This window comes from Solanum lycopersicum, chromosome 4, assembly GCF_036512215.1.
Source record: "Solanum lycopersicum chromosome 4, SLM_r2.1".
NCBI classification, from domain to species: domain Eukaryota; kingdom Viridiplantae; phylum Streptophyta; class Magnoliopsida; order Solanales; family Solanaceae; genus Solanum; species Solanum lycopersicum.
Genome location: NC_090803.1, coordinates 61,751,865 through 61,771,081, shown reverse-complemented (window position 1 = coordinate 61,771,081; position 19,217 = coordinate 61,751,865). Strand labels below are relative to the sequence as shown.

The 19,217-nt window shown below is 28.2% G+C and overlaps 2 protein-coding genes across 2 annotated transcripts; one reads left to right on the top strand and one right to left on the bottom strand.

The window, feature by feature from the left end:
* Positions 1-2,626: 2,626 nt before the first annotated feature.
* LOC101250686 (uncharacterized) lies at positions 2,627-4,840 on the bottom strand. Its single transcript, XM_004237850.5, has 2 exons — positions 4,419-4,840; positions 2,627-4,314 (listed from the first exon to the last, which is right to left on the bottom strand). Exon 2 carries the CDS (start codon positions 4,249-4,251, stop codon positions 2,857-2,859), a length of 1,395 nt encoding a protein of 464 aa, XP_004237898.1. The 5' UTR covers positions 4,252-4,314; positions 4,419-4,840; the 3' UTR covers positions 2,627-2,856.
* Positions 4,841-15,062: 10,222 nt separating this feature from the next.
* Positions 15,063-17,380, top strand: LOC101264322 (inactive TPR repeat-containing thioredoxin TTL3-like). The gene is made up of 4 exons (XM_004238473.5): positions 15,063-16,048; positions 16,126-16,321; positions 16,403-16,906; positions 17,009-17,380. Exons 1-4 carry the CDS (start codon positions 15,303-15,305, stop codon positions 17,192-17,194), a joined length of 1,632 nt encoding a protein of 543 aa, XP_004238521.1. The 5' UTR covers positions 15,063-15,302; the 3' UTR covers positions 17,195-17,380.
* Positions 17,381-19,217: the final 1,837 nt, after the last annotated feature.

The following is a 19,217-nucleotide window of genomic DNA, read 5'->3' as shown; positions in this document are numbered from 1 at the left end:
GAACAATTATTTTTTAGTAGTTGAGATAGATATAAATTAAAATTGATGGATAAAGATATATACTATAGACTTGCTAAATATTGTAATAATACATGGTGTGTGAAGCAATTAATAATCATTGCTAAAGATCAGATTATTCTGTTGGAATTGGGGCCACCATGATTTTATATACCTTTCTCACATGTCTTCTATCCTTTCAAAACTTGAAGAAAAAAAAAAATCTCATATATAATCATCTCTTCTTTCTTTTTCACCTTTAATTTTTTGCCCCTCCAATCCCCTTTTTCTTCCTTGGTAACATTCACTATCATTTCTATTTTGAAATCAAGATAAATTATTATATACTCATTTTATATTTTCTCTAATCTCCTTACTAATCATTTCGTCTGAAAATAACAATTGTACCATACTCCTTTTCCTTTTCTTTTCTCATGTACTAAAAGAACATGGCTATTCCCTTACCCTCCTAGTCAGAATACTTCAATTGCACATGTGAACTAGTAATAAAGTGTTTTAAATAAGAAACGTTGGGGTTATACGATTTATTATTGAGGTGAATATGTATAATTAAAGCGAATGTCATATCTTATGTTTAATTGAAATATCATTTACTTTTTCATGTCCAAATGAAATATCTAAGAGATAAACTATGCATTATTAAGCCTTTTAAATGGGTTGAATCTAAAATAACTCAATGTGATATGATTCTATTTGTTTTAAGCTAAGTTCACACAATGATTTTCAAGAATGACAAAATTGTCCCTATTGTTTTTTAAACGAAAAAAAAACATTTTATATATGTCATACAATGAAATAAAATCTTTTTTTTTAATATAAGAAAATGAATTGAAGGTCAAGCATAGAAATGAACTTTCTATACATTTGTAGTAGAAGTTTGACATGAGAATAAGAAACAACTAGTACACTTGCAATTAATATGAATTGTTAGATCAGCTGTGGGGACACTCTACAGAAAAAATAATAATAAAAGTTTCAGTTAACTAAATAGCCCACGTACTAAAATAATAGAGACTTGTAACGAGAATGGTGGGTCTTAAAAAGGGGGTCTTATAAAGGTTCTTAATAATGCTAATTAATTTGGTACCCACTCCATATATTATTATTATTATTATTATTATTATTGTTTGCTTAATATTTAAGAGATAAATTTTCTGTAGATTGTAAATCTGTTGGTGAAAATGTAAAAGGTCATAAATTGCACTAATTTCTCTGTTGAAAGAAAAAAGTATGGATTCTGCCGACTATTCTAAGAATATATAATAATATACATGACATATATAAGTAATTGGAATTCAAAATATATAAAATAAAAATTTAAAATTCAATTTATCTTTCTTTATATATATATATATATATATATATATATATATTCTAATTTTTCGTTATAGGTGTATGAATAAATCATCTACACGTTCCTAGCTAGCTCTATCTATACATACATATGGTGTCATTATATCTTAGCTTGTTATAATGGATAACCTATTTTTTCTCAAACATTATAATCCTTAGTTTTTAGTGACAATTATTTATAATTATTATAAATACATATGGAAATATATACGTGATCATTGATCAATGTGTTGAAGTTAAATACGAAAAGAATATTAGGGGTTAGTAGGTTAAAGTTTTTTTCTTCTTTCAATTCCCATATGACAATGTGAAAACAAGAACTTATACATTGTAATCTAGTTAATAATATTCTAAACCTAGGAATTTACACTTCTGTTTTTTTGACTTTTGCAAGTTTGTTTGGCTGTCTTTAGTTGACAAATGAAAAAGGTTCAGGTTAAACCAACCGGTAATATAATTTGTGGAAATTAAGCCTCTAATTAAGTGGTAATAATGGTTTTGACTATAAAATGAGAAAAGTTACTGGATGAATATATCATTAGATGAATTTATTAGACTAAAAGTAATTTAGGACCTTCCTTTTACTTTTTATTTCTTTATTTTTTTGGTTTGTGGGTGGAGAAGTCCGTTGAGATATTTCTGGAAACAATTAATTAAGCAATACTCATAGTATTTTTATAATATATTATAAATATTCAAAGTGCTTTATTTTGCATAAATTTCTTAAATACTTATCTGAAACTTATCCAAACACAACGTATAGTATCATTTTTTTCTTTCTTGTAACTATGGAAAAAAATGGACGAGATCTATAAAAATTGACTTGTCTAAAATGTTTCTGATGAATTATATTATCTAAACAAAAATTATAAATTCTTAATGGTGAGCTAAATTATTTATGAATATCCCCATAAAATTTGTGCCATACAGGGTATTTTATCCATGCTCCATAAGAAAATCTTCTAAGTAACAAATAAAACTGGTTAAAAATTTAAAATCACTCATTTCCAAAACTATTTCTATAATTAAATCGGTAAGTACTCCGCATGCCATTACTAACCAATTTGATTCTATTATATTAGATAAAAAAAATATATCTAAGGATTTGTTCTTATTGAAGTTTAATAATTGTCAAAGATTAGAGCTCTACCTTTTAATAAGAGCGGTGCATATAAATACCAAAAAAATAAACAGAAATTAAACCAACTTAACATAATTATATGAAGAAGAAGAAAAAAAAAACAGACAAGATATATAATACTACAAAATTCAAAATTCTCATTCTACCAAATATTTAAACATCATCAAAAAGAGTACGTAGTACAAAATATCTACATGTGTATTACAACGTATATAATTAAACCAAAAATAAATTAATAGAAAGAAAAAGAAAACTTACCAAATTGATCTAATAAGTCATCAAATTTTATAGTCAGCAACAATATTTTTTTCTTAAACAAATAATAACAATAATAATAATTCTAATCAATCAGGACAAGTCCATGAAGAAACTGGTCCTTCACCAGTAGAACACACATTTTCCAAACCGTTATTAATCTCAGGATGAAATTCTGATGTTGAAGAATTACCTGAATTTAACTTGTTGTAGTTTCCAGCATTACTATTATTCCCATCGAATGATCTCAGCCGTTGATTTTCTTGACCCCCATCATGATTATTATTACTATTTCTCCACAATCTTGAAAGATTATTTCCATCATTTCTTCCTTGACTACTAACATTATTATTACTATTATTCCCTCCTTGAAATCCACTGATCAGATTTGCACTCACTTGTTGCTCATGACTTATTCCAAGTTCATCTAACGAAGGAACATTCATCGTAGTACTGCTTCCGCCTCCTGAAGGCTTTGTGTTGAAAATGGTTGATCCAGTATTGAATGAAAGAATTTGATTCTGCATGTTGAACAAGTTTTGCGCTTGTTTTTGTATTCCAACATGATTTGAATTACCTAACTGGAAATTTGTTGAAGTAGAGGTAGAGCCCGAGGTAGTACCAACCATAGAGTTGTTATTTCCAGGCATTAAAGCATCAATCATGCTAGAACTCAACGAAGATGCAGGAGGAGATGATAATTGTGACATAAATGGAGATACTTGAACCTTTTGTGCTGATGGCCTTAAAGGGTATAATGGTCCAAGTGAATCCAAATGTCCCGTCCTCATCCCCGATCCAGCTGTCGAAAACAGATCAAGACGGCGAGTATAGGGTGAACCAGTGAACGGAGCCGTAGGGATTCCGGTGAATTCCTGAACCATTTGTCGAAAATTCGTCGTGTCTGTAGTTAGCACGGTGGTTGGCGCTCTCCGTGAGGCTCTTGTGCGTTTCTTCGGGTTCTTCGCTACATTGGGCTGTTGATCGGGCTGGGCCGAGCTTGAGGCCCGTGCAACATTCGTTGGTTCCATGGATGGTTGTTGCATTGCTTGTAACGAACTTGAACCCGGAAAAGGGTTTTGATTAGGATGATGAAAGAGTTGACCACTAGCAGTAACATTTGATGATGGAGCTGATGAGATAAAATTCAAACTCTGATCAGATCTTAAAGCCCGAGATGACGATGTTGTTGATGATGATGACCAAATGAGATCGTTCGCGTTGAACGGAGGATTTGAACTTTGTGGGAACAAACTAGCAGCAGTATCAAAGAAAGTATTATTCGGGTTGTGTTGTTGATGGTGATGAGAAAGAAAAGAAGGATTATTACTATTATTATGAGATGGAATTGAACCAAAATGGGCAAGTGAATTATTATTACTACTATTATTCAAAAAAGTAGAAATAGATTCTCCACGTGAATCATCATAATCTTCATCACCACCACTTGAAGATTGCATACTCCCACTATTCCCAGAATCCATACCTTTAATTTTTCTTCACTAAAAAGACAATTAAAGAAGAAAAAGTCTAGTATTTACTAAAACCTGCAAAATAGAAAGTGATAGTTGCAAAGTTTGAATAAGATTCAAATCTAAAAAAATAAACAGCCAACAAATCAATCAAACATATTAAATTTTAAAAAAAGTACCCATATGTTGAACTTCCTTGAGTTGGCTTCTTGGACCACATCCAATAAAAATAAAACCAAATAGGTTCATAACTTTATTTTTGATGAATTAGGGTTTGAAGAAATCGAAAGGGAGAAAAGAAAAGGAGAAAGGAGCGGTTTAAATATAAGGATGGCTCTGAAAGAGATGCAAGGCTAGTAAAGTAGAGAGTTTTTTGGTACTCTTTTGAGTTAGAAAAGGAAAGATAGTATAGGTGGGTGGGTGGTGGGGTAGGACATTGGAGGGGAGCAAAGAAGCTGCCGGTAGGTGGCAACGGGTCAAACTCAAAGAGATAGAGATATGTACATACAAATACATAAGATAGTGAGAGATTGGTATATCAAGAGAAAAAGAATATCTTTTTTTTTCTTTTAGATTTTTTGTGTGTGAAAACAAGAAAAATGAATACTAGAAAAGTTTTATGGAAACATAAAAGGGAAGAGAAAAAAATATATATAAACTACTATTAAAGTGAAAATGATATTAAAAAGAACAATTTAATACTTAAAGAGTAGGTAGCCAACTAAACTTGCTTAAGTTGTCTTGTGAACATCATCCACCTCAGGAATAATCAGGGTCACAGTGAGATAGATAAAATTAAAATTTTTAATTTTTGAATTTTATATATGTATTTAAAAGTAATCCTAATAAAAAGTTGTAACATTTAAACTTTACATTACTTATGTTTTAATTTGTAGAAATTTTACTATAGATAACTATTACATCAACTTGCAAAACTAAAAATAAATTCAATTAATAGGGATATGTTGCAATTGTAGAAATAATTTTTTTTTTGCCAATAATAATTATAGAGTACTGAATTTAATCTTAGTTAGAGGATTTAATATGCGAGAATATAAATTAATCGTACCAGTATATTTTAAATAATAAAATAATTAAACAAATAAGGTAAGCGTTAGGGGTGGTTTAAAAAATAAATATCATTTGCTACGGCGCGCCGTATAGTCACGTTGGTTCAATATATTAAGAATGTTCTTTAAAAATACGAAGGACTTGTCTTATATGAGAGTTAAAGAAAATAATTAATTTTTGTAACATCCTTAATAATTCTTGTCAAAACTACATTTAATTGTAAAGTAAATTCATTTAGATTATTCATTAAGCAATCATGTGTAACTCTCAATTTCAAATATAATAAGGTTGATCGGTGAAATTAATCAATACATATATTATTATTTAAGGTTCATCTTTTATAAAATTTCTTTCTTAAAATTTTTGTTTTTTATTTGCTCTTTTAGTTTTCTAGTAATTAATATATTCTTTTTGTTCCATGACTTATTATATGCACTGTCTAGCTTTTGTGCAACCTGTGAGTTCCAGTGGTTACGGAAAATCTGTTTGTGTGACTATTTTTTTAATTAAAAAAATAACATGCAAATAATGCAATCCATCCAATATTTTAAGTTAAAAGAAAATTAATAAAATTTGATTTACAGATGAAATATTATTGTGTACCTCATCCTTTGACCATGTCAGAATATGGACCATCCAGAAACTTGAAAAATTATAAAATAAATATCATTATTATTATTATTATTATTATTATTATTATACGGTGTAATAATTTGACGTAGAGAATCTTTTGGTATCGACGTTGATAAGAATATATATTATAATTTTTTTTGCTGATGATTTTTTTCTTTTGAGATAATTATTAGATAAATGACTATTTTTTTTCTCTCTCTTATACCAATTTTTTATATTATATGGTCTAAAGTTCTTTTGTAAGAAAGTAATTTTTCATGCTCTAAAATTTTATGAGTTATAACAAAAGACATTTGATCATCCCTTCTTTGTTGAAGTTCCTACATGTGTGAAGGGATCAAAAAAATTAATGAACTCATTGGACAATTAAATATTATTTTGTCATGAATATTCACATGATCTTTGAACCTATACTTTACTAAATAAATACACTTAGATATATCTACCCTAATCATTTATAATTAAAATGTCTTTAAATAAATAGGCTTCATAGTGATTAGTTCAACCACATTCTAGTTAGCTGCAACTACATTTTAAAGGGACCAGAGGATATAAAAATAAAATAAAATTATAGCGCCCATCTCTTTAGCTACTTAATAAGTAGCAACAAGTTGATAATGTAACTGAGGAAACATGGTAAATTTCAATAAGATCCGTGTATATTATATCATGCACGTATTCTACTTATAAAATTATAAAAAATATATCATTATTTTTTTTTTCGTAAAATTTTTTGCTCTATATATATGTAATAAAAAATTAAAAGCAAACATAATTATGGCTGATATTTTTTCCAAATATAACTTTATGAATAATATTATATATTGTCCTTTTATCTTTATTTCTTGTCTTCATTTATATATGAATAAAAATATTATGTTAATGATCCTTCAAAATCAGGTACTGAGGAGGGTTTTAACTCGTATGACTAGCTAATCTATATAAAATACACGTCCTTTTAAAAAAATTAAATAAGAATAGAAATTTGTATGCTTTTTTAAAAAAAAAAAAAAAAGGGGAAAAGGATCTGATATATCCCTCAACTTTGTCATTTAGAGCTGATATACCCCTTGTTATGAAAGTGACTCATATATACCCCTACTTGTAAACAAATGGCTCACATATACCTTTTTCCTCTAACGGAAATGAAAAAAAAATAATTTTAATCTAAATTTTTATTATTTTTTTCTAAAAAATATAATCCCATATGAGTAAATTTAATCCTTGTCAAACATATTTTTTTGACTTTTTTTTGTTTCAATGACTAATTTATAATTATTATTTTGATAATCAAATTTATTTGTGTTTCACTAATATTCTTGTAAAATTTATTGTAGATAACCAAATTTTTTCTTCGAATACGAAATTAAATTACAATACACACAAAAAAAATAGTTTAATTTTTTATTCTTTAAACTAAGGAATGAAAGAAAACAACAAAATAAGAATAAGAAATTCAAATAATTATAATAAAAGAAGTCAAAAAATAATTTATGTATTAAAAAAATTAAAATATACCTTAAACTTTGATATAAGAATCATATATACCTCTAAATAATTTTTTTGAAAACATTCGAAGTAATAAATATAAATTTAAAACTAATTTTTTAACTTCCGTTAAATGAAGGGTATATGTGAGCCATTTTGTAACGGCAGGGGTATATGTGAGCCGTTTGTATAACGATAAGGGCATATATGAGCCACTTTTATAACGAGGGGTATATCAGCTCCAAATGATAAAGTTGAGGAGTATATCAGACCTTTTTCCCTTATAAAAAGAAGAAAAGTAGCACACATGAGGATTATGTAGCCAAGTTGGAACTTGGAAGTGATCGGTGATTATAAGGACTTATATTCATATATAAACAAAGATTAATATAATTATGTGATTTCTTTTCCTCTGTTCTAGTATTGATGAAAAGATATTCAATATCAATTGTTAGTGACAAAGAACAAATTAATTTGAATATAATTTATTTTTTTTAAAAAAAGTTACAATATAGCGTCTGCGAGAAAGGCATTATTATATTCTCTTGTTATGGCTATTGGCCAAACCCTAAGCTACGTATCAAATCCCAAACTAAAAAAAAGGATACGAATTGTGAATACGAATATTTAAATTTGCGGCCATTATTCTTTCGTCTTTATCCACTAAAAAAAATGTCTTTCTTTCTTATCATATTAGTATACATTATATACTTTGATTATTAAGACGTAAAACACACTTTAACCTTTTTTTTTGTTTTACTAAAATTATAATTATTGATGGATGGCTTTTAATAATAGATAAAAACACTACTAGAAATTAAACAATAGTATCTTCAACGAAATTTAAGTAATATGTTAGTTGAATTTCCAACAATTTTTTATTGTATTGATCGATGATTCTTATCAAGACGACAAGATAATTACTATAAATTAGACACACGTATTTTAAACGAAACATGTATTAGTATGTTCGTTAAAATTATTTTCAATAACTTTTCATTATTTAAATTTTAACAACATTTCAAACTCTGATATTTATATGAAATCAATAGATATAGAGAAATGTATCTTTTCAATCAATTACCAAAACTTGCAAGTTAAATTATGTTTAATTATGTAGCGTATCATTAATCAATCATAATCATAATATAAAGCCTTAATTGCGATAGAAAGAATACAGAATATCTAAAAATCGCGGCCATTAATGTTTTGTCTTTATATATCTTTTGAAGAGTTTCTTGTCAAATTATACACCATACATATTGTTATATTATACCTAAAGTATATAAAGAAAGATTTATTCATATTCGAGATTTACTTCAAATTAAGAAAAGTATATTTATAATCACGTGACACGTCATTCATTAAAATAATTGAACATTTAAATTAAAATACCCATATTATTTGTACAATAGGAATATTCTCTTTTCACATGAACAACTTTTTACAGAGGGCCAAATCAACCCAACTTGTCTTGTCTACAAGCCACGCTACTTAAATTAGGCCAGGCAAAAGAGTGGTTTTTGATATATATATATATATATATATATATATATATATATATATATATAAAAGAAAGCGCTTTTCATAGATTTTTCAGGATTAAATTTAAATAAGTCGAATTTCAAAATGAATGTTTAAAGTTTCAGAAATGAAACTCGAGGACACTTACTAGTACTTCCTAAGTGTCTTAAACATGTACATTATATTACAAATGTTACTATACTAGATAGATCTTTTCATCTTTTGTTTAACAAAATCTTAATCTACAAATGGATAATTAAGCTTAAACTTGATGTATTTTTTTTTTACTTCTATATAACAAAACAATGAATGTTCTTTGACTATAAGACAAGATGGAACAAGGTTGGTTTATATATGGGCCTCATTTTGGGCTTATTGTGATAAGAAAGTTGAGAACTGTAATCAATATGGGCCTAATCATTAGGTCCAGTTATGTTGGGCCAGCTAATTAATAAATTTTTTAGATGGGCTGACCCAATCCAAGACTAATTACTTCATATGTTCACTTTTATTTGTCACATTTGACGTTGACACACTCATTAAGAAAACAATGATTAACATGAATATTTTAGGGCAACTTTCACATATAGCAAACAAAAAATTCATATTTGTATGCTATAGCAAACTTTGCATAATTGCGCTCCATAGCAAACATAAAAATTGTATAACTCGCTATACTTATACAAGTGTATAATTCACTGGCCTAAATTGTATAATTCGCTGGCCTATTTCGCTGCAATTGTATAATTCGCTATCCTATTTCACTGCAATTGTATAATGCACAATTGTATAATTCACTACCTATTTCGCTGCAAAATTAAGTGCATAGCAAGAAGATATATGTTTTTCTCTCGCTTTATACAAAAACAGAAACACAATATATACACTTCTGTTGTATAAAGCTAGAGAAAATTGTATTTCACTGCAATTGTATAATTCACAATTGTATAATTCGTTGACCTTTTTCTCTGCAATATTTGAAGTAAAATAATTGTAAATTATATAATTAAGTGTATAACACGAAGATATATATTTTTGCATGTGTATATACAATTTTCTCTCGCTTTATACAAAACAGAAACATAATTATACACTTCTGTGTATAAAGCGAGAGAGATGAGCGAGAATGGAGAGTGGCGAGCTAGATTTCTGGGAGAGAGACGCTGGCAAATTTTAGCTAACGTTTGCTATGGAGCACAATTAAATCAAACCCTAACTATTCCATTTATTTTAGGTTATTAGTTTGCTATTATATACAATTTTTCCAATATTTTATCACACTACCCCTATATATTGATATTTAATATTAAGTTTTGTAGAATAAATCATTAAAGTTGGGGTAAAATATGGAAAGCAATATAGTCGTAAAAATTGACAAGTAAAAATAACAGGAGTGTATTCAAGTTGATGTTTCAACGATAAACGGATAAATGCTTCTAGATATCTAAACCTAATTAAAATGTTCGTTCAAATCTTGATGTCTACAAATTTTGGAGTACCAACAAAATAAATTATTTTAGACAAGAACAGCTGGATTTTTTTTGAAAATATAAAATGTAGGAAAATTCGTTTTGATAGACAAAAAGGGATGGTAATGGTGGTTGTCTAAAAAGCAAGATATAGGAGTTGTTGTGATGCTTTTTGAGTTTTGTCCCATAGCTATGTCCTAAGATCACATTTATATCTTCTTTATTATTTATTATCGGGAATTTAGTGGGCTAATTTTAATTGTTCCAATTATTTGTTAAATATGACTTTAACGATTAAACCATAAAATATGAACAACGGTTGTATATTTGTTATATCCATTTTGAATCTCTCTAAAATAAAGTAAATTATTATCACGAACTAAATGTCTCGTTATTTTGCCATTTATGTACCAAGTTTTCGACCTCCATCAAAAAGGAGGGTTGATATTCTTATTTAATCGGATCGGGTCAGTCCACTTGAAACTGTTTGACATCAAATAGTCCAACATGGCAATTTTTGATTTGGTTGGTATATAGTCATTTAAATTTGAATTTTTTACGAAATTATTCATCTCATTATTTAGTTCAAAATGATTATAAAAAAAGTAAAATAAAATTAAAATCACACGAACTGAATAGGGGATTAGATATGGGAGGTGGGGGTAGGGATGAGGGGGAATGGCGCTACGTAGTAGGGATAAAAATGAAGTGTATTGAATGGTATGAAGACATAATCAATACGAAATAACACTTAAATTTGTTTATTCTACTTTTATTTGAACAAACAATTTCCTAATTTTAAGGAACTTATAGACTTACATATGTATTAGCAAAGAAAGTTAATTCCGAGTAATTCCAAATGAAACTTCCTCTCTCGCCCCAATTATATCGTATATTTTATCTTTTGAAGAATTATTTCGACTAATATTTAAAATTTAAGTGGAGTAAATTAACTCAATATTTTTTAAAATTAAAATTTAAACATTAAGAAACTTCAGAGAAAGAAAGTTATAATTTATCTCATGTTAATACATGAAAAATTCTATTTTAAAATATAAATCAACATTTAAATAGTTTACATTTCAAAAAATAAAAAATATCACATAAAAAAAAGTTTGGTTCAAAGTATAAAGTGGGAAGAAGGGATGCTATAATTAGGATTTTGAATAGATTAATTTATTTTTCGTTTTCAAAGTAATAAGAATAAAATATGTATCATGATAATAAATTATTTTATCGAATGACCTCCTTCCCACAATATTATTATTATATATAGTCAAACCATCAAAGAGATAAATTAATGTGATCTATTTATGCTTAAAGCACCTAAATATCAAACTAATAACAAAAAATTAAAGATTTGAAAGGAAAAAAATATTATTAAGTAATAAACCCAATTCTTAATGCAAAATATAGAATTGAGACCTAAAGAATAATAGAATAGGCAAATCGTGACATAAAATAACTTTTAATTTTAAAAATAAAAATCACAATTTGAAAAAGAAAGAAGATATTAGGTAGATTTGTGTATATTGTCCTTTACTAGTTCAAAACTTTGACTACCTTTTGGGCAAGAAGTACAATTTCGAATAACTTCAATTTTGTCGGCAAACGGAATTGCATATGACACCATATTGTGTTTGGTTCCAAAAACAAAATAAAATTCTAGCAACATATATCTTTTTAAAATGAAAATTAAGTAGTTTTTTTTATATATTTGAAAAATAAATAAAAAAATTATTTCAAACAGTTATCTAACAAAACATTATATGTGAAGTGCAAGGCAGGTTCAGAATTGATATGGAATGAAATAATTGAGAATGAAGATTAGAAGCGTCGATGATTTAAGCGAAAAGTGTAATATATATATATATATATATATATATATATATATATATATATATATATAACTATTGTGACTTAAGGGAGTAAGATAAAAATTCAATTAGTCAATGTTACAAGATTAATGGAAAAACACATATTGATTAATTTTGTTAAAAATGGATGGGAGGCACCGACAAATTTATAATGCCATGCAGCAAAAGAAAAAAATAAAGTGTATAAAATCAAGCTGCCTAAAGTTTTTTTAGTCAATTTTTTGGGAATTTAAATTATGGCCTCAAAGTGAACACGGTATATTACATAAAGTTTGAGTTCCACAAGTCTACTAAAAAATATCAACAATCATTTTTTTTAAATGGATCAAAAATGCCTTTAAATTATATAAAAGGAATAAAAATATTCTTCGTTTATAGTTGGTTCAAAAATATTTTACCGTCAATATTTTGTTTCAAAAATGCTCTTAAACTATGCAAAAGGAATAAAAAGGCACCCCATTTGTAGTTTGATCCAAAAATGCTCTTGCCATCAATATTTTAATTCAAAAATGCCCTTAGTGTTATTTAATAGGTCAAAAAAGCTCATTTTTCAAATAAATATATTATTATTTTCTTTTCGACACATTTTTTCAATTATTAAAAAAAATAGCAAATATTTATCTTACTTTAATTTAGAGAAAATTAAAAATTAAAAATAAATTTTTATTTTATAATATTTTTATTGTTATATAAATATAAATTAATGATAGATATAGTATGATCTTATATATATGAAATATATTATCTATCGAAAGGGTAAATGAAATTACTTTATTTTAGTTGATAAAATGAGATCAAAAAGAAAAAACATATCTCCTAAATTTTTATTTGTTAAAGTAATTTTAGAAGAAAGAAAATAAGAATAGTGTTTCTTAATAATATTTCAATAAGGAAGAAAATGTGTTTACAAAGAAAAAAAATAATATATTTATTCGGAAAAAAGATATGTTGAGCGATTTTGTAATTATAGGGGCATTTTTGGATCAAAATATTTATTGCATGGACAATTTTGAGCATAAATGTTGATAGTAAAGACATTTTCAAACTAAACTATAAACAAAGAACATTTTTATTACTTTCACATAATTTAATGACATTTTAAACTCTTTTTTATTTTCCGTTTGCTGCCAAAATTTTACTGTACAGTGCTCTCATCCAACAAATTTTGTTGACATGTTATGTTCCTTTTCATTTCAATAGATATCTTATCCATTAATTAATGACAAGTTTAATTGGAAATTAGAATAACCACTTATAGTAATAACTTAAAATAATATTGAAAGAGAACTTGTACTAAGCACATGCCATTTAATGTATTATTGCGATCCTCTCTCTTTTCTTTCTTTCATTGATTAACAATATTCTCCAATTTTAGAACATGAATTTAATAAGGAATACTACTTTATGTTCAATGAGTAATTATTTTAGGAAAACACTTATATTCCCTTTTAATAATCCACTATTTTAGCATAGATATACTTGTAATAAACTCACACGTAATGCCTTATTTGATATGTATTTCTAAAATGTTTTAATTAGTAAATTCTATTTAGTATAATTTCATAAAGTGAGATTTACTATATAAAAAATTATTGTTAGCGCAATTAGCACTTTTTATATATGTCCTTAAAGCTTTTAGCGACATTGGTTCTAATGACACTTAACTAATGTCGTTAAAGACTTTACACTCTTTATTAGTGTCAATATTTGTTGCCGCTAAAAGTTATATTTTTTGTAGTGATCTTAGGAGGGTAGGTGTACGCAAACCTTATCCAGATCCTATCTTGAAAGTAAGACTAGTTGTTTATGGTATAATCGTGACTCGATGAAAAAAACAGATCAAAAGAGTTCCGAGAAGGAAATAACAAAAATAAAGAAGTCATGCCAAAATACAGTAGAAAGTATGACAAAGCACACATTTTAAACATAACCATATAAAAAAAAATATGACGACTGAAGTGCAACAAACAACGGATAATAATAGAAATCGAGGAACAAGAAACTACATGAGTACTACTAGAACTATTAGTGTGAAAGGATAATCAAGACCACGATCCACTACCTGCTAACCTATTACCTAATTTTTGTCTTCCACAACGTTTTATCTAAAGGTCACATCCTCCATAAGATGAAACAACGGCACGTCTTATCTAATCATCTCTCCATAGTATTTTTCTGACCTACCTCTAACTCTTCCAAAATCATCCATAGTCAACCTATCACCCCCCCCCCCCCGATCCGCACTGGGTATCTTTGCATCTCTTCATACATGTATGAAACACACATGTCTCGCTTCCCATCTCTTCTTAAACTGAAGTAACTTTCACCATGTCACATATATCTTCATTTTTAATCCTATCTCTCTCCTAGTATGTTCATACATTCATTTCAATGTCATCATTTTTGCAATTTTCATCTTCTGAACGTGAGATCTAGTTAGACTATAACTACCAAACTCGTTAAAGTTCAAACGAATTAGGCAAATTATATATACTTTAGGCACCCCGAGTAGCGTGTAAGCATTAGTTTCAGTAAGATGATAGTTTTCACTAAGGTTTGGTGAATGAAACAATACATGTTTGCACGTGTGATATTCAACTTTGATATGATTGATTCCAGGGTCCTACTAGTTTGGCACCAACAGGTGACATAAATCTTAAACAAAATTGTTCCAAATAACACTTTCTTGATAAGACATTCAATCATACTTTATTAGAAAATTAGAAATGATATATCCTACCCAATAGTCTTGTCCCCTTTTGGAATTTTGTTTTTGATAAGCCTAACCCCTTTAGTTTCAAAAATGAAAAATAAAGTTGGTTTCTTAGCTTCCACTCTTAGACCTTTGAGTAATATATGTATATAACTATTACATCATTTCTTCTAATCTAAATAAGGTCCTATCACATTGAACACTTGATATACAAGTTTTTATTTGACTTCTCCCTCCACTTTTGATAAAGTCATCTTCCATTTGTAAAATTTGATTGAAGAAGAAATTATGGCAAAAATTGGAGAAAAATCAGTCGAAATTCAATTGGGTTGTGGTCTAGTGGCAGCGATATTTCAACGTGGAAATTGTAAGCCAATTAAACAACCAGTATCACAGATTTCCAAAAAGAAATTATCTAAACCTCAACCAAAACAAACCTCAATTACTCTGAGGAATTCGATTTCACAAGATCGAAAACACGTTAGGAGATCAATGTCTGATGATACACGAAGCTGCTCGAAGATCAACCAATCGTCGAATGCTTCGAGTAGGAAGAAAATGTCACAAGTTGTCAACTTGGTGCCTAATACTCACAATCTTAGGAGGCAATCAACGAGTGACTTGAGCGCGAATGGAACGTTGAATCGCGCTTCAAGCACGGGGAACATTATGTTGTTAGGCCAATCAGGGAACTTGAAGCAGCAGAAGAGAATCCAACATGTTTCAACTGATAAAAAGTTTATTCTACAGAAAGGCAGAGTATTGATGGGGAACATAGTAAACAAATTGGATCCTGATGTACTCAAATCCATGGGAAATGAACATTACAAAAATGGAAGATTTGAACAAGCTATTGCTTTATATAATCAAGCAATCGCGATTAATCCGAAAAATGCTTGTTACTACAGCAACAAAAGTGCAGCTTTGTTGAGTTTGAACCGTTTGATTGAAGCAGTAATCGAATGCAGAGAGGCCATTCAGCTAGATCCTTTTTACTACAACGCGCAATATCGCCTTGCAAGACTATATCTCAGGTACTAAAATCAAATCAAAACAGAATTCTTTTCGAGTATTTTTTTAAAAAAATTGTAACAATGTTGTCTCTTAACAGATTAGGAGAAGCAGAGAAAGCATTGGAACATTACGAAAAATCAGGACCAAAAGTTGACAGAAGAGACATTTCTGAGGCTCAAAATCTTAAAAGAATGATACACAGTTGCATAGAAGCTCATAGCGTAAAAGATTACGTCACATTACTTCATATGAGCGAAAATGCATTGTCATCTGGTGCAGATTCAGCTCCACAGGTTGAAACAGCATTGTCCATAATTTTATCGTCAAGTTTAATTTCAGCATTACGTATTTATCAATATTTACCCTTTGTTTAGATATTTGCAATGAGAGCTGAAGCATTGATGAAATTGCATAGACATGAGGAGGCATACACCATCATTCAGAAGGGACCTGATTTCAAAACATGTCTTTCTACTCGTATTATTGGATCAGCTAAAACAGCTTATTTCCTAATGATAAAAGCACAAGTTTACACATTAGTAGGCAGGTTTGATGATGGAATCAGTACAGCTCAAGAGGCAGCAAAACTCGATATAAGCAATGAGATAATCGCGATATTAAGAAGAATTAAAGGGGTGGCATCAGCTCGGGTAAAGGGTAACGAGCTTTTTAAGGAATCGAAATACATTGAGGCTTGTTGTATGTACACAGAAGGACTAGAACAGGATCCATACAATTCTGTTCTGTTATTTAACAGAGCAACTTGTCGAATCAAGCTAGGACAATTCGAAAAAGGATTGGAGGATTGCAATGCAGCTCTTGTGTTACGTCCTTCGTATACGAAGGCTAGAGTTCGTAGAGCTGATTGTTACGTAAAGGTAAAAATTTTACTAATGTTAATCGAAGAATGTGTCAATAATATTGCACAGATTATATATTTGACCAATTCGATTTTTTTTTTTTTGAATTTTATTGTACAGTTGGAAAGATGGGAGGCTGCAATTCAAGAATTTGAAATGATGTTACAAGAAAAACAAGGGGATGAGGAAGTTATTAAGAGAGCATTGATTGATGCAAAAATTCAATTAAAGAGGGAGAGGGAAGAGGATCAAAAACAAAGAGAGCTAAGCAATGACTCTAACTTAGTGTTAGTTATTAGCAATTAATTTTGTTTTAATATTTTGCTTGTTTATGAAGAAGCTTGATTTGATTATATCATGTTTGTGCAATGTATATAGCTTCAAGTCAGTATACCGGTAAATTATATATTCAAGTCATCATTGTTAAGAAATCATATAGTAATTTGTTGGAGTCTCATCTTGTTTGTGGGATGAGAATTTGGTTTTCGATAATTATCTCCTCGTTAGCTAGCTTTTAGGATTGAGTTAGGTCTAATATTCATTTTAAAACATCCATCTCAATTTATTGTCTATGTTGTTGGCACCCCATCTTATATTGTTCATGCTCCAGATGTCCAGTTTTGGGTGTGTTTAAGTCCTATAACATTTGTGAAATAGAAATTTCGTTTCCTAATATCATATTGGATAATTCTTCCATAACGAGTTAACTTTTATCATGAAACTTTTTTCTTTTTCGGATTGTTTGAACTTTGAACTTATCTTAAACTCCGTTATTCATCTGATGTATGATATATACTCACATTAGAATCTGACTAATTCAGACTTGAATACATAAGGTCCATTAAAGTAGAAAAACTGTTCCCTATTAGAATTAAAATAGAATATTCAGAGTTAAAAACTCGAGACCTTTAATTAATGATCACATTTCGAACACGACCCTAAGATAACATACTTTGACTAATCATGATTCATGAGTAAGTATAAAGATCGGATAATAGACTGTCTTTTTCTTTCTCCAGCATTCAGAAACTACTTTTCGTTATTTTATGTTGTCTTTTTGTGATATTTGCATGCACAAAGAAAGTTGGTATGCCCCTTTTACATGTTATATAATTTCTATTCTTTAAGCTTTTAATTAATTAAGTGATTAACTTTAAAAAGAAGCGCAATTTGAGGGGTTCATTTAGAGCTAAAGCAACACATCTGATTTATCCTTTTCAAGATTGGAAGGAACGTTTGAAAAAATATTCCATTTACTTTAAAATTAAAAAAAAAAAAGAAACATTAGGAACAAAGAAAAGATATGTTGCATTTTTTAAAAACAATTTAGATACTATTTATTTATTTTATTATAGATTATGAGTGAATTAGTTGTCAAAGAAAAAGAGATGTTGGTATTTTTCATGCTAATTGGATCTACTATGTCAATAATTTATTTTTATTTTATAAAATTAGTATTGAGAATGTTATCATGTACATAATAAATTTGTTAATCATTAAATTATACTTTGTTAATACACATTTTTATCTAATTTATGACTTATTCATGATTAATTATCTGCACTCGATATTTATAGTGATTCAATAATTTATGAAACATGTCTTTATATACTTCTTATCACTAAATTATAGCTAATTGACATATTTTTAACTAAATTTATAACTTAACAATAACAAATTAGTATGATCTGATATAAAAAATAAGCGGATTACATAGTGAATATGATATTCCCTCCATCTACTTATACTTAGTTTGTTATATTAAAAATAGTTGTTTATTTACCTTGTTTGAAAAGTTAAATGAAATCGTTCTCATAAATTAATTATCTTTATCATTTTTAAAAATATTAAATTTATTATATTCAAACTTCATCTTTTTATTAGGAAGTGTTGTTTGCTTTTGAAGGAAGAAAAATTTGAGCCTTTCCCAAGTTCCCATATTGGATTTGAAACGACTTCAACAATAAAACAGGCTTTACAAAAGGCCTTTCTCAAATCTCTTTATACAGAGGTTACACTTGATTAGAATCAAGAAATGCTAATCAGTAGTTCATCAACTAACTACATGCTAAATAAATGAAAAATTCATTAGTTATTCTCTTTTTCATTTTAGTTTAGTTAATTAAAAATAATAAGTGAGATTGTATCGCTCGAAAAATAATACTAAGCAATAGTTTAATTTGTCAGTAGTGAATAGTTAAATCACAAATGACATATATATATATATCCGGATTCAAAATTCTAGAGTATATTATTTGTATACTTACGTGTGCATTTAATAGCACACTTAGATTAATGATTCTTGTCTCATTTCCAATGTACACTTTTA